At 39.7% G+C, this 13839-nt stretch overlaps 1 protein-coding gene across 16 annotated transcripts in view; it reads left to right on the plus strand.

The window, feature by feature from the left end:
- The window catches only part of LOC113644700 (microtubule-associated protein 4), a 68277-nt gene extending 64213 nt beyond the window's left edge, over nt 1-4064 (plus strand). For 12 of the 16 annotated variants that reach the window (XM_047811618.1, XM_047811627.1, XM_047811629.1 and 9 more), the window contains one exon: nt 772-3854. In XM_047811618.1, coding sequence (XP_047667574.1) covers nt 772-1017 — 246 coding nt within the window. In that variant the 3' untranslated portion in view covers nt 1018-3854. Of the gene's footprint in view, nt 1-636; nt 3855-3920 lie in introns of those variants that run through there. The other 4 variants (XM_047811626.1, XM_047811628.1, XM_027149751.2 and 1 more) reach the window with 4 other exon arrangements.
- The last annotated feature ends 9775 nt before the right edge of the window (nt 4065-13839 follow it).

Genomic DNA, 13839 nt, shown 5'->3' on the forward strand with positions numbered 1-13839 from the left:
CAACAGGTCTCCCTCAAATTCTGTAGCATTCAACTAATTAGATGACCAATCCTCCTGAAATATTTGATTATGTACCATATGCATCAGATGCAGCATTGTCTGTGGGTATGACGTCTGAGACTAGTTGAATGCACTGTAGCAAAACAAACCTTGGCAGTCAGTTAGATTTGTGATTAGATACTGGCTGTCGACATGTCTGCACTACTCATATGCCATAACAAACTGGAATATTTCAATGTAGTTTCTTCATTTTTTTTACTTTTGGGTGTAATTAAATAGTTGAAAAGGAAATATAACTATTTATAAAATTTCATTAAAAAATCTACAAATAGAGAATTTTACATGTTCTAAATTGTGTTCTAATTTCTTAAAATGCATGTTTAGAACATAAATTCACTATTTCTACATTTTTTTGTATTGTGGACAAAACTAGACAAAATTGTATAACTCTCATTCATTCTCATTGCGTAAAAATATTTTGTTATACTTCATGATTGTGCTGTTATTGTGTGTGTGTGTGTGTGTGTGTGTGTGTGTGTGTGTGTGTTGGGGGGGGGGGTGTTATGAGATGGGTTGGCTCTCTATAATTATTTCTCCCTGACCACAAAATCATTTTTATTTTTTTATTTTTTTCAGGCATCTAATTCTGCTTTTTGCTATCACCTTATTATTTCATTTCCAAAACACCTCCTGTCCACCTTTTCTTCCCACCTTCCTCTCCTCCTGTATCGAACTGCCTTTCTGTTTTTCTTGCAATCCTCCTTGTTGCAGATTGAATCTTTCAAGCTCAACTTCCGCGAAAAAGCCCGTTCTCGCACGGACCACGGCGCTGACATCATCACCTGGCCCGTCATGGGTGACAGCCCTGCCCACCTCCATCCGCTCCGCAATAGTGTCTCGTTCAATGACTCGTTGGTAACAGCCTGCTTGCCTCGCTCCTCCACTACCCCTGCCCTCCTCTCAACCTCTCAAGACCAAGAGGGTGATGCTGTCTCTCTCAACACTCTCCTCACGTGACTTCCACCACACATCTGTTAACTCTCATAATCTCACTCCATGGTTACACTGTTTCAATCAGAGTATTCAGTCTGGTGATTAGTAGGTGAAAATGAATTAGGTGGAATCTATTCCCCGGCCCTTTCTTAGCTGTTTACCTTGTATTCGTACTTCATTTATTCAACATCCTCACTTGTAGGCTCTCTCCTTGATTATTTTTTTCTGGAAAGTTTTTTTTTTTCATTGCTGCAGTCTTAGAATTGATCTGATCTCCCTTAATGTAGTTATCTGGATACATGGCCTACATTTTTGTCTTTACACAACTCCCTTTAGAAACGTTGGTCCATAGTGTTGTATTGCGCCTCTATGTCAGCATGCGGGGCTGTCATGTGATCCTAATAAGCATCGACTACCCTGCTTCAGTAGTCTCATAACCCACTTGCTTATGTGGAAACTCACATTTAACATATGTAGTCAGTCTCAGCTGTAGGTTTAAAATAAACTGCTCTAAAATTGTATTTTGTGATGTTTTTGAGTAAATACTGTGGCTATGAGCTGTATGTATGTTTGATTTTTAATTTCCTGTATACTCAGATGTTTGATCGTGTCATTTCTTTTCTTTTAGTAAAGCAATACAGCAGTCTTTGCCTATAGGACATTAACTATGTCTTGAAACAAATATACACATAAGGTACCGCTTAAAGACTCAAACACGGATATACACACATCTCAAAGTATTCATTCTCAGCTGATGATGAGGCCGACAGAGTTAATAAAACAGTGAATGTGAGGAAGGAAGGAAATGGGCATGCATTTATCGGATGTCATATGAAGTGTGAATTAAGTGCAATTGAAATGAAGTTATTGATTATGTACCACCGATTGACCTGGTGCTGTGCCTAAACATAAGATTGAGATGGCAAGGGGGGGAAAAGTAGTGTATTTGTGCTGCTTGACCTCATTTTTAGGCAAGATCCTGAATCAGTAACTACTTTTGCAAAGATACACAGGCACTTAGAATGTCAATCAGACACAAAGCTTTATGTTTGGCTAAATCAGTTATTGCCTTTAATGGGATTTGGTTGACCTGAAAATGTCCTTATGCGTAGTTCCAATTCCACTACAGGTGGGTTTGGAGTGTAAAAGCAAAGCTTGCCAGTATACTTTTTATTAAAGAGTACTTAAGAATTATTTGACAGTCCCATGTACATTCTTAAAGCATGTTGGAGACAGCAATTATGTTGTAGTTTATTTCTTCTGTAGCTTTTAAACTTAGTCACCTCTGAATAGCTTTTTTTTAAATGTGGTCATAATCATGTGTCCCAACTTAGAAAACCTTATGTCACAATGTTTTTTTGGTTCCTTATAGCGGAGAAAGAAAATAATTTTGCAAAAAAATCATGGTGTTTAAATGCAATGCATTTTTTGCCTTATATTTAAGTGGTGAAATGAGCTCAAAACACTACAATCAAATAAATTCAAATATTAGTTAAATACCCTTTTATTGGCACTAATTACCTTCATATTCTTGGAGGTTTTAAGCACAATTTTTGAATCACAATAAATCATTCAAATCCACACTGAGCTTCATCTCAGTAATTATTGATAGATTAAAGTGCCGCTGATGAGAAAATCGGAGGGTGGAGGGGTGATTATTTTGGTTAATGGGCAATAAATGTTATTATTTATGTAATAGTGATTTTGAAAACAGAGAGGTTTGTAGATATTTGTATTTGAACTACGATGTGCAGCTTTTAAATGCTCTGAGTATGGGTTTCATTGACTTTATTTTGTAACCTTCAGTTAGGTAAATAAAATGTTGTGGTCAATTTGAACTTGCTTCCCCTGTATGCAGTCTTTTTTGTTTGTGTGTGAGACATGCAGTGTACTCAATTATTTTCATTTAACAGCTATTGTTTATTGTTAGCACACCACTATATGTACATATATATTTATACACTCGATATTGGCGCTGGAAGAAATAGTTGAAGATAAAAAGAAACATTAATCATGTTTTAAAAGAATGTTAAGTAAAACTGCGGTGTGTTGAGAAGTGCGCTTGTCATTATCTTTATTCATTATTATTATTATTATTATTATTATTATTATTATTATTATTATTATTATTTAACCGCCTTTTTCTGAGAAAAGGGCTGACATGAAAGAATGTTCTGTATTCGTGTTTCTCACGTATTGCCATTGCTTCGGTATGCTGGTTGTGGCTGTGGGTAGTCTTACTAGACTTACTCCTGCGAACAACAGACGTTTCCAAACTGTTGTTATGGAGGCCGATGAGTTTCACATAGTACCTATCCCATTATGTTCTAGTCTTAAAATATGAAAAGCACACGGTCATATGTGCCGGTATGATGTTCATAGACTGTTAAAAAAAAATCTGAGAATGTAATTAACTTAGCTGCCCTAAAAAGGCAGTGAGATCAGAGATTAAAATTGGCTGAATTTGGATGTACCACCTTGGCACACATGAGTACTTCTCACAGAGCCACAAACCTGAAGCATACTTCCTTTGTTCGTTGTATTGAAGATTCAGGATACAACCACAATCTTGTGTAAAACATATTTTTTTTGAAATTACCCATATGAAAGTGTAAGATTGCCCCAAAACAATGCTTCAGCTAAAATATTATACTAACAATAAAATATACTAAGAGCATAAAGATCAATTGGGATGTGTATTGTAGCATTGTCATGTGTATACAATGTATTTTCCAGGTTTTCTTACCCCCTCACTCATTCATTTAGAATTTTGTTTTCTGGTTTGAAAGAAGTGTTAATTGTTGTCAAGTGTTAACTAGTGATGTGATAATTAAACATTAAATAAAATGTGTTTAAAAATATTGCAAACATATCATGAAGTGTGTTTGTTTTCTTGACACTTAAGATTGACTGCATTGTTCTTTTAGGTCGGTGCATTTAAGAATGTCTGCGTAAGCTGAGGAAAGGATCAGGGAATCTAAGAAAGTGTAGAGGACAAGGCAAGGAGACAGGCTAAGGAGGAAATGCAGTAACTGTGTGTTGGTAAGCAAAAAGCAAAGATGAATATAGTTCATGATTTTCATTATTGTCTAAAAGACCTTGATGCACTTGAGTCTTTATATAAATAAACACATTTGTGAATAAAGTTTCACCGTGAGAAAATTTCTGTATAAAACATTATCATATGGATAAAAACTTCAAAACCTATTATATGGATAAAAAGCAGTTCATCTTCTGATTGGGTCTGAAAGTGCATTTAGGTTTTTGTCCAGTAGGTGGTGGTTTAATCACTTTCCCAGCAGTGAAATACTCCTTAAGTGGACATCTAGGCATTTATTTATTTCAGGCACTGTTGGTGGGAGTCTGTTCTAGGGCTAAAAAACAAACTCAAACTTTGTCTCGTCTATCTTTTCTGCTCATCAAAATCTGCTTCCTGGTCAATAAATTGGATTAAATCCCACTCCAGCAGACTACATGGCATGAGTTTATGGTCTGCTGTGTCTTTGCCACTGAGCCACATCTCCGTGAAAACAGACTTCCTGATGCTTTCATTAGGTTAGATGGGCTCACCTCATTTTGTGCTGACTAAAATGCAGCCCTCTCTCATGTAAGGCTTGTGTCCACAGACTCACATGTTTATGGAGCCTGTTGGATGTGGTAGCCTAGTGGTTAAGCTGCTGGACTAAGAATTGAAAGGTTGTGAGTTTGATTCTCATGTCCACCAGGCTGCCACTGCAAGGCCCTTAAACCTCAATTGCTCAGTTGTATAAAAAAATAGATAAAATGCATGTCACTTTGGATAAAGGTGTTGTGGAAGTTTTGAGGTTTGAGAGAATTAAAGCATAAAATATCACACTGGTAGGCACGGGCAAGAGTAAAAAAGGTTTCATGTATTTATTGTGTTCAGCTGTGCAGCAGGACCCAACACTCCGTGTGTAACATGAGAGAGGAAGGGCCTCGATCATAATATCATATATTGATAACATCAGGATTTTATAGACAGGAAATAAATGAAACATTACATGTAAAAGCAAAACATCAACCATTGGCTTAGAAGCCTGCTCATCTTCTGACCAAGCTAATCTGTACCTACCAAGGTCCCACAGGAACGGTCTGCTGGAAGCTGTTTTAGGAAAACAACTGCAATCTCTAGACACAATAACTACCAGCCATGAGAAATATAGAAGGATCGGTTCTTATGAACATCTCTAAAGTGAAAATTTCCACTATAAAGGTGTCTGCTAAATGCTGGAAATATAAATGTAGCCGATGGCAACTGTGTTAAATACATGGCATTCATGACCAGCTACATCAATTATGTGACAGTTTACAAAACCATAAACACATTCTCCAATCAAAAGGGGTCCACTCCAAGATTGTCTTTCAGGTGACAGGCAGACAATTCTGTTTGATGGTCTAGACCAGCGGTCTCCAATCTTTTATTTTATTTTATTTTATTTGAAAAATCAACAATCACAAATACAAGAATGTATACAGAAATTCTCCATTTTTACTTTTCAAACAACAAAAAGCAAACACCCCCACCCCGCCACCCAAAACAAACCCCCAGACAAAGACACACGCGCATGCACAAACACCTCACATCCCCCTGTTAAAACAACTGAAGAAACAGAAGAAAGGTTATGCATACAGTCCAATTTTTGACCGAATTAGAACTTTAATCAGGTAACACCCGTAGTCTCCCGAAATAAGAAATAACAGGTTGCCACTTGCAAAAAAAAAGGTGTCAGTAGAACCCCTCAGTGTATATTTTATTTTCTCCAACTTAAGAAAAAACATCAAATCCTTAAGCCACAGAGAGATGGAGGGACATCTTATTGCTTTCCAGTGTAGAAGTATACAACGTCTGGCCAACAAAGATGAGAAGGCCAGAACATCTTTGTGTACAGAACTCCGTGATACTGATTCATTGGATAATACCAAATATAGTGATCAGTGGGCATGGTGTCAATTGCACTTCAAATATGGAGGTCATAATGCCGTAAAAACCTGTCCAGAATGCATGTAATTTTGGGCACAGGAAAAACATATGACTTAAATGACACGGGGAAACATGACATCTGGCACATCTGTCCTCAACCCCAGGATAGATTTTTGCCTGTTTAGATTTGGAAAGATGAATTCTGTACAAAACCTTAAACTGAATGAGACTGAGGCGGGCACAGGAAGTGGTAGACCCTATCCTATCTACGGCTTTCTCCCACCGTTCGTCGCCAAACTGCAGCCCTAACTCCTCCTCCCAAGTGGTTCTGGTTTTTATCTGTATTACAGCTATTGAGAAATAAAATGAAACTGTATATCCGGGAAATCAAACTATGCTGATGTGGAATGAACATGACTAAACTCTCCCAAGGTTGCTTGGAGGTACAGAGGGAAAATGGGAAAAGCATTTAGATACAAAGCCACGGACTTGGAGATATCAAAAAAAAAAATGAGCTGAAGGCAGCCCATACTCCAAGGGATAGGCTGGCGAATCTTCTTCGTACAAATTATAAAGTTGCTTGATGTCTTTTTTCTTGCCATAGTGAGAAAGCTGAATCTAAAAAAGATGGGGGAAACAAATGATTTTTATTCAGGGGACCCAGTGCTGATAGAGCCCTAAATTTAAAGTGACGCCTAAACTGAAACCAAATCTTAAGTGTGTTCAGTACGACTGGATTGACAGTATATTGAGATGGTTTGATCGGAAGGGGTGAGCAAAGCAGAGCAGATACAGAGGATGATCTACAAGACAGTAGCTCTAGATTGCACCAAGTGCCTTCCGCTGAATTGGTCCTGGAGTTTATTTTTTGGATATGTGCAGCCCAGTAGTATATTTGAAAATTGGGAAAAGCAAGCCCACCACTGAGCCTACATATCTGCAATAGAGTCTTATGGATTCTGGGAGGTTTTCCACCCCAAAGAAAAGAATTAATGATTGTATCTAAATAATCAAAAAAATACTTAGTTAAAAATAATGGGAGCGATTGACAAAAATAAAGAAACTTTGTCAGAACGTTAATTTTAACTGCATTGATTTTTCCCGTTAAAGACAGAGGTAGACCGCTCCACCTCTGAAAATCCGACTTCATGTCTGCCACAAGCGAAGCAAGATTGGTATGAAAAAGTTTCGGTAAGGAACAGGTCACCGTAATACCAAGGTATTTAAAGCCTGAACAGTTGAATTTGAATGGCAGATTCAGATGCTGAAGCTGTAGAGCGGTATTGTTTACCGGATAATACTCACTCTTGTGAAAATTCAGTTTGTATCCTGAAAAAGAGCCAAAATCATTTAAGATGGATAACACAGGCTGCAGGATCCGCCACATAGCAACAAATCATCAGCATATAAGGATACCTTATATTCTGCCCCCTTGCGAGTTATACCTTTAAAGATTAATGAGGATTTAAGTTTAATGGATAATAACTCAATGGCAAGAGCTAATAGCAGTGGTGACAGTGGGCACCCCTGACGGGTTCCACGCCTGAGACCGAAATAATCAGAGCTAATATTATTTGTATGAACACTGGCTTGCGGGGATTTATAAAGGAGGCGGATCCAGGAGACAAATGTATCACCAAACCCAAATTTCTTTAATATCGCAAACAGGTATTCCCACTCGACTCTATCAAACGCTTTCTCAGCATCCAATGAGACTACAACCTCAGGGAACAGAGATGACTGCTTAGAGTAAATTATATTGAAAAGTGTACGAGTATTAAAAAATGAATGCTGCCCTTTTATGAATCCAGTCTGCTCCATAGATATGATACGTGGTAGTACATTTTCTAACCAGGATACAATTACTTTTGCCAACACTTTCACATCGGCATTCAGCAGTGACAGCGGTCTGTACGACCCGCATAGGTTGGGATCCTTGCCCTTCTTCAAGAGAAGGGCTATTGAGGCTGGTAGAATGCCCTGATCCAAAGATTCATTGAACACACCAAGGAGCAGCGGTGCCAATTTATCTGGTGTACGTGTATATTGTGTTTGCTCAAATTTAACCCACAAATTAGCAAAAATGAGCACGAAACAGATGCCACTGTTCTGGATTAAAGTCACGACGGAATACCCTGAGATTGCCACCACAGCACTTAAATCCCTATTGCCATTTCCGACATGCTATCTGTGTGAAGCGGGGTTTTCTGCAGTGACGGAAAACAAAACAACGGAATAAACTGGACATAAGCAACACACTTCGGGTGTCATTGTCTCCTATTACCCCAGATGGAACCGTCTTGTTGCAAAGAAATAAGCTCAGGGTTCTCATTGATTCCGCGTTGTAGTGAGTTAAAAAGGCATGTTTAAATACAATTAAATTAAAATTTCATTTACAATGAATTTTAATTTAATTGTATAGCCGCCACCCCCCACCCCCAGCGGGCAGCAGTAAAATGATCAAACATTGACCGGTCTGCGGCGAAAAAAAGGTTGGGGACCACTGCCTTAAAGAGACCGTATCAATAACAGGAAAATCAACACTTTAAAGGAAATAACCCAGTCTCTTATTATCAGTAAGGCATTCAGATTTATAAAGAGCAGAGTAATATGACTTAAATACTGCATTAATCTCTATGGGATCAGTAACGGTAACATTTGAGTCATTATTAATCTGCGGTATTAGGCATGACGCCGTCTTAGCTGATGAGCTAACATTCTGCTTGGTTTATCACCGTATTCATAATACGATCCACGAGTTTATAATAGCATGCGTTCATTTACTTTAGTGGAGAGGAGATCTTTTTTTACTCTTCAAACAACTAATACAAAAGCAATATATAATATTAATAATATTAATTAATAATATATAATAATATTAATTATATTTTAGTAAGTATTGTAAATATATAAATTCCCTAGGCCTACATACAAACAAAGGCTATGTTCTTTCTTTTAAATACAAACATGTGACGTCATCTACTGTATGTTTACACTATTGGTTAACGGATGTCACACTATGGCCTTGCTTCGTCTCATTCTCTCATTCACTGTCAGAGTCAACGGTTCGTGCTTGGTAATGATGGCTGCAGCTGCAGTAAACAAAATGTTCACGGTCACCGTTCAAAGCCATACGGGTTCGGGCACCATAATATATCTAAAAAATTCAGCTCGACACCGCTTTAACTTGGCATGAAGTTCTGGAAAAACTGTGCCCGTGTCGAGTGACTTGAAGGAAAATTACTAAAAACTAAAATTACCTCATTTTTTTCTTCAAATGAATGCACCTGAAATTCATGCAATAACAGGGCAATCTTTGACAAAGATTTCAATTTGTTTGTGGTCTATATAGCCTGCATCAAAATGAGGTTTGCAATGATGCGCCCGAAGGCACGGGTTGAAGATCCAGTCAGTCACGATATGCTAATTTGTTTAAATTCATACCTATGTAATCACCATCACCAAAATTGTCCTTTTTTTTAACATTGAAAAAAAAAACAGACATACCTACCGACCCCTTTTTTTTTTTTTTTTTTTTTAATGTTAATGCAAACCAAAATATTTTTAAGGATGGCCTGATCCTGGCAATCCGTCTTAAGTCAGAGTCACAAACACAGTTGGCTTGTCACCCAGCCACCTTGACTGGGAATCTATGAATCTCTGGGGAAACGTCTGAAACGTGTAGATCTGTATAACTCTGTGGAAAGCATCTCTGCACGATGTTTCCAACTCTTTACCAAAACCTGACCATTTTAACGGAATTCACCGCCTTTAGCTTCGTGACAGTGTTTTCCCCCCTCCTCTTTCCAAGTGGATAATGCAGCCTCCTATGCTCGAGTGCTGGCACCAAAAAAAAAGTGCAGCGACACAAAACTAGAGGCGTAAATGCAACGGAGCCTAGCAGCAGCTGATTGTTCAGCTCACTGCCTGATTGAGTTCACCCATTTGCTCACTTACAAGTTAATCAAAGATACAAAAATAAAAGTTAACCCTTTTGTGACTTGGTTAGACAGCTAAATAGGGTTTCTCATTATTAAGCCACCCACCCCTTGAACTCGTGTACGTCCCTGTACATGGCAATGGTTGAACTGTTTTTATCTCAGGGTACAGGACAGGAGGATATGAGTTTTCATTATCACTTAAAATGTCAGCCGTGCAAATCAAATCAGAGTGCAGTTAACATTTTGAGCATTTACAGGACTCTCGACAGGACAAATGCTTGAAGGATCAGTATGCTTTGTATCCTGGACACAGGCTGCACTAGACTGTCATGGACTGTGGGTTCCTGAGTATTTAGGGGTTCTCTGAAACAGTAAACTGTATAAACTGTAAAAATGATTTCATTCTCATCGTCTGAGAATTGATTTTCATCCACAGCAGGATTTGCACGGGTTGCTGGCCTGCGTCTTATAGGCTGCTGGTCAGGCCCCTTGTTGACCTCTGTAGGCAAGTAACCTCATGGAAGTAGTAAGTCCCTATGCAGTGTACTTAAAGGACCATCCTGATTTTCAGGTTTGACTGTGTAGACGGGCAGAGTACCTGCTCTCCTCACCACCACATGGAAAATTGACTCCCACTTGTCTGAAATGTTATGTTTTCCTCGAATACGAACATTTCTGACCAATACACGGTCTCCAACTTCCAAGTCTGAAGCAGTCACATGCCTGTCATACCTCATTTTGTTCTTGCATGCTATCTTTGCAGCATTTTCAATTGCTATCTTGTAGCTGTCTTCAAGTCGTGACTTAAAGTTTTGCACATACTCTGCGTGTGATGTATGCTGACCCCCTTGCACTGGCAATTTAAAAGCCAAATCAACCGGCAGATGAGGCTGATGTCCGAACATCAGTTCATATGGTGTGAATCCTATCACCTCATTTCTGGTGCAATTATAGACATGGACCAGGGGTTTTACAAAATCATGCCAATGAGATTTCTCTGGGTTTTGAAGAGTAACTAGCATGTCTAGTAGGGTGCGATTAAATCACTCAACGGGGTTGCCCCTAGGGTGGTATGGGGTTGTTCTCACTTTATGTATGCCGGCCACTCGACAGAGCTCTTTGATCGTGCGGGACTCGAAATCGGGTCCCTGTTCACTGTGTAACTTTTCTGGGATTCCATAGTGCACCATAAAGTTCTATCACAGACACTTTGCCACTGTGCGGGCCTTTTGGTTAGGTATTGGCATGGCAACCGCAAACTTGGTAAAGTGATCTGTAATCACATATGTCTTTGGTCCCACTTTTGTCAGCTTCAAGAGAGAGGAAGTCCATACAGAGGAGCTCAAGGGGTCTGGTGGTGTTAATGTTTACCAAAGGGGCAGCTCTCTCAGGCAGCGCCTTCCTCCGTATGCATCTGCAACATGTTTTGACTTGTCTCTCAACATCCAAAGCCATTTTTGGCCAAAAGAATCTGGTCCTTACAAGATCCAGTGTACAGTCAACCCCATATGATCCATATGATTGTGTAGGCTGGTCAAAACTGGTCAAAAAGTTCAGCTGGGAGCACAAGCTGATAAAAGATCTGAGAGCCCACTTGGCATCTCCGGGACAAGATGTTATTAAGGAGTTCAAGGTGAACTCCATCAACAACAGTGGAAGTTCTGTGAGTTCATGTCGCAAAGTTGGGGGTGGTTTATCTCCCTGCTTGATCTGGGAAGTGACATGCCTTATACTTATATCAACTCTGTTTTTTCACAAGTTCTGCCTTAAGTGGGGGATAACTGGCAACCCACCAAGGTGATCCTCTTGCCCATAACTGTCAGGCACAGCAATAGCTGTGGCAAGGGTTTCAACTAAAGCAACACCGTCTGTAAAATCTTGGCCATCATAACGGACACTGTAAATGAGATGTCTCTCACAGATTGCATGCACAACAGCTGGATCTACTGCATCTATATTTTCTGGATCAGAGAGGTGACCCTTAGTAAACTGTCTTTTTGAGATTTAAGATCATCAGCCAGCTTCCCATGAGGCCTGCAGGACAGACCATCTGCATGGCCATTTTGCATTCCTGGCTGATAGAGAAGTTTGAACGAGAACGTGCTGCCAGCCACCTATAGCTTGTTGCGTCAAGTTTTGCTAAGGTCAATATACATGTCAGCAAATTGCTATTAGTAACAACAGTGAAGTGGTTGACATAGAGATAATCACTGAACTTTTCTGTCACTGACCACTTGAGTGCAAAAAATTCCAACTTGTGTGCTGGATAGCAACTTTCACTCCTTGAAAACCCTCTGCTTGCATAGCCTATGACACGACACTGGCCCTCCTGTTCCTGATAAAAAACAGTACCAAGCCCAGTGGTGCTTGCATCGGTGTGGAGTACATACAGTAAGGCTTCTGGGGATCAGCAAAACCTTACACAGGGGTGGAGGTAAAGCTCTCAATAACCAGGTCAAATGCTTGCTGGCAAGCGGTTGTCCAGCAACTCCCAAAGACCTCCTTTGGGTTGCAGTACTGACCTATTTTCTCATCTGACTTTAATTTCTTGTGAGGAGGTGGATACCCAGAGCTTAGATTGTGGAGGGGCTTCACGATGTTAGAGTGTAGCCCTAAACAAACCTTCTGTAGTACCCAGCAAACTCAAGAAAAGATCTCGTCTCTTGCAGGTTGTTTTGTATTTTCCAGCTTTGGAAGAGAGTATGCATCTTTTATGGTCTGGAGATTTAGATGCCTGTAGTCTATGCACCACCGGACCTGGCCATTTTTTTCCCTGACCACCACTATTGGTGACAAAAATGGTGACTCTGACTCTCTAATGACTCCTGCATCAGGAAGCTCCTGAATGTGTTTGAGAACATCTTCGATGTCTTGTGGTTGTATTGGTCTAGCAAGCTGTTTAAAAGGAGATTCATCTGAGAGTTTTATGTTGTGTTCTACTTTATCTGTTCTGCGAAAATCCAAATCATGTTGTGCAAACATGTTGGACATGTTGTTGAGCTGCTGAGTGATGCGTTCTTTTCATTCAGATGGAATTGGGGACTCACCGAAATTGAAGTTTAGGTCGTGCTTTTTGTTTGACTGAATCTCTGGTGCTCTGGTGTCTTTGGGAGGGGTTCTGGTTGTTTTACTACACTGCTCCTGTAACAAGATGCTCTGGAAAGCACTGATCTCTGCAATCGCACATTTAGTGGTAATGATTGATGATCACTGGTAGCTTATAGGGCTGCTGCTGGGGAATGTTGTCTAAACTAGCTGTTACCAGCAAGCCACCCGGCAAGGAGGGTAAGGTAGGCTGCTCAGTGACTATGGACTTCTCACTCTGCAAGCAATAAACTACAGCAACTCCCTCAACTACTGCAGTTTCACCAGCTGGAATGACTTTAGAGCTTCTGCCTTGCAATGTCACTATGTGGTGACTGTTGTTGGTCTGTTTGTGTCTAAGCTCAAGACATTTAAGAACTGCTCTATATCCTTGTGGGATTCGTTGACGGTGTGTCAATCCGGCTTTGGAGTACATGTCATACAATACATCAAGGGTATTGGTGCCTATAAGCACAAGAGACTGTGAAGTGTCTCGCATGTCAGGAACAACCAAAGCGAGTGTATTTATATCCATTGATGCTCCAATAAACTCTTTTGGAAAAGTTACAGTCATTTCTATGTAACCTAAGTAGGGTACGGACTGTCCATTTGCTCCTTCCACCTCCAAGAGATCATGTAGTGGCTTAATTTCCTGCTCTGAAAAGTGCTGTTCATAAAATGACAGAGGAACTGTTGTTACTTGGGAACTCGTATCAAGTAAACAGTTGACTTCTTTACCTTTTATGTTGACTTTAGCTGTACTCTTGGTGCCAACCAACCACTTAGGAAGTTTAAAAGGGTGGTTCTTACTTGAATGTTTTAGACTAGCACATACAGTACTTCATCATTGCCTTTGCTGTTTACGGCTGAGGGACGTTG

Source organism: Tachysurus fulvidraco, chromosome 3, assembly GCF_022655615.1.
Source record: "Tachysurus fulvidraco isolate hzauxx_2018 chromosome 3, HZAU_PFXX_2.0, whole genome shotgun sequence".
Lineage (NCBI taxonomy): Eukaryota > Metazoa > Chordata > Actinopteri > Siluriformes > Bagridae > Tachysurus > Tachysurus fulvidraco.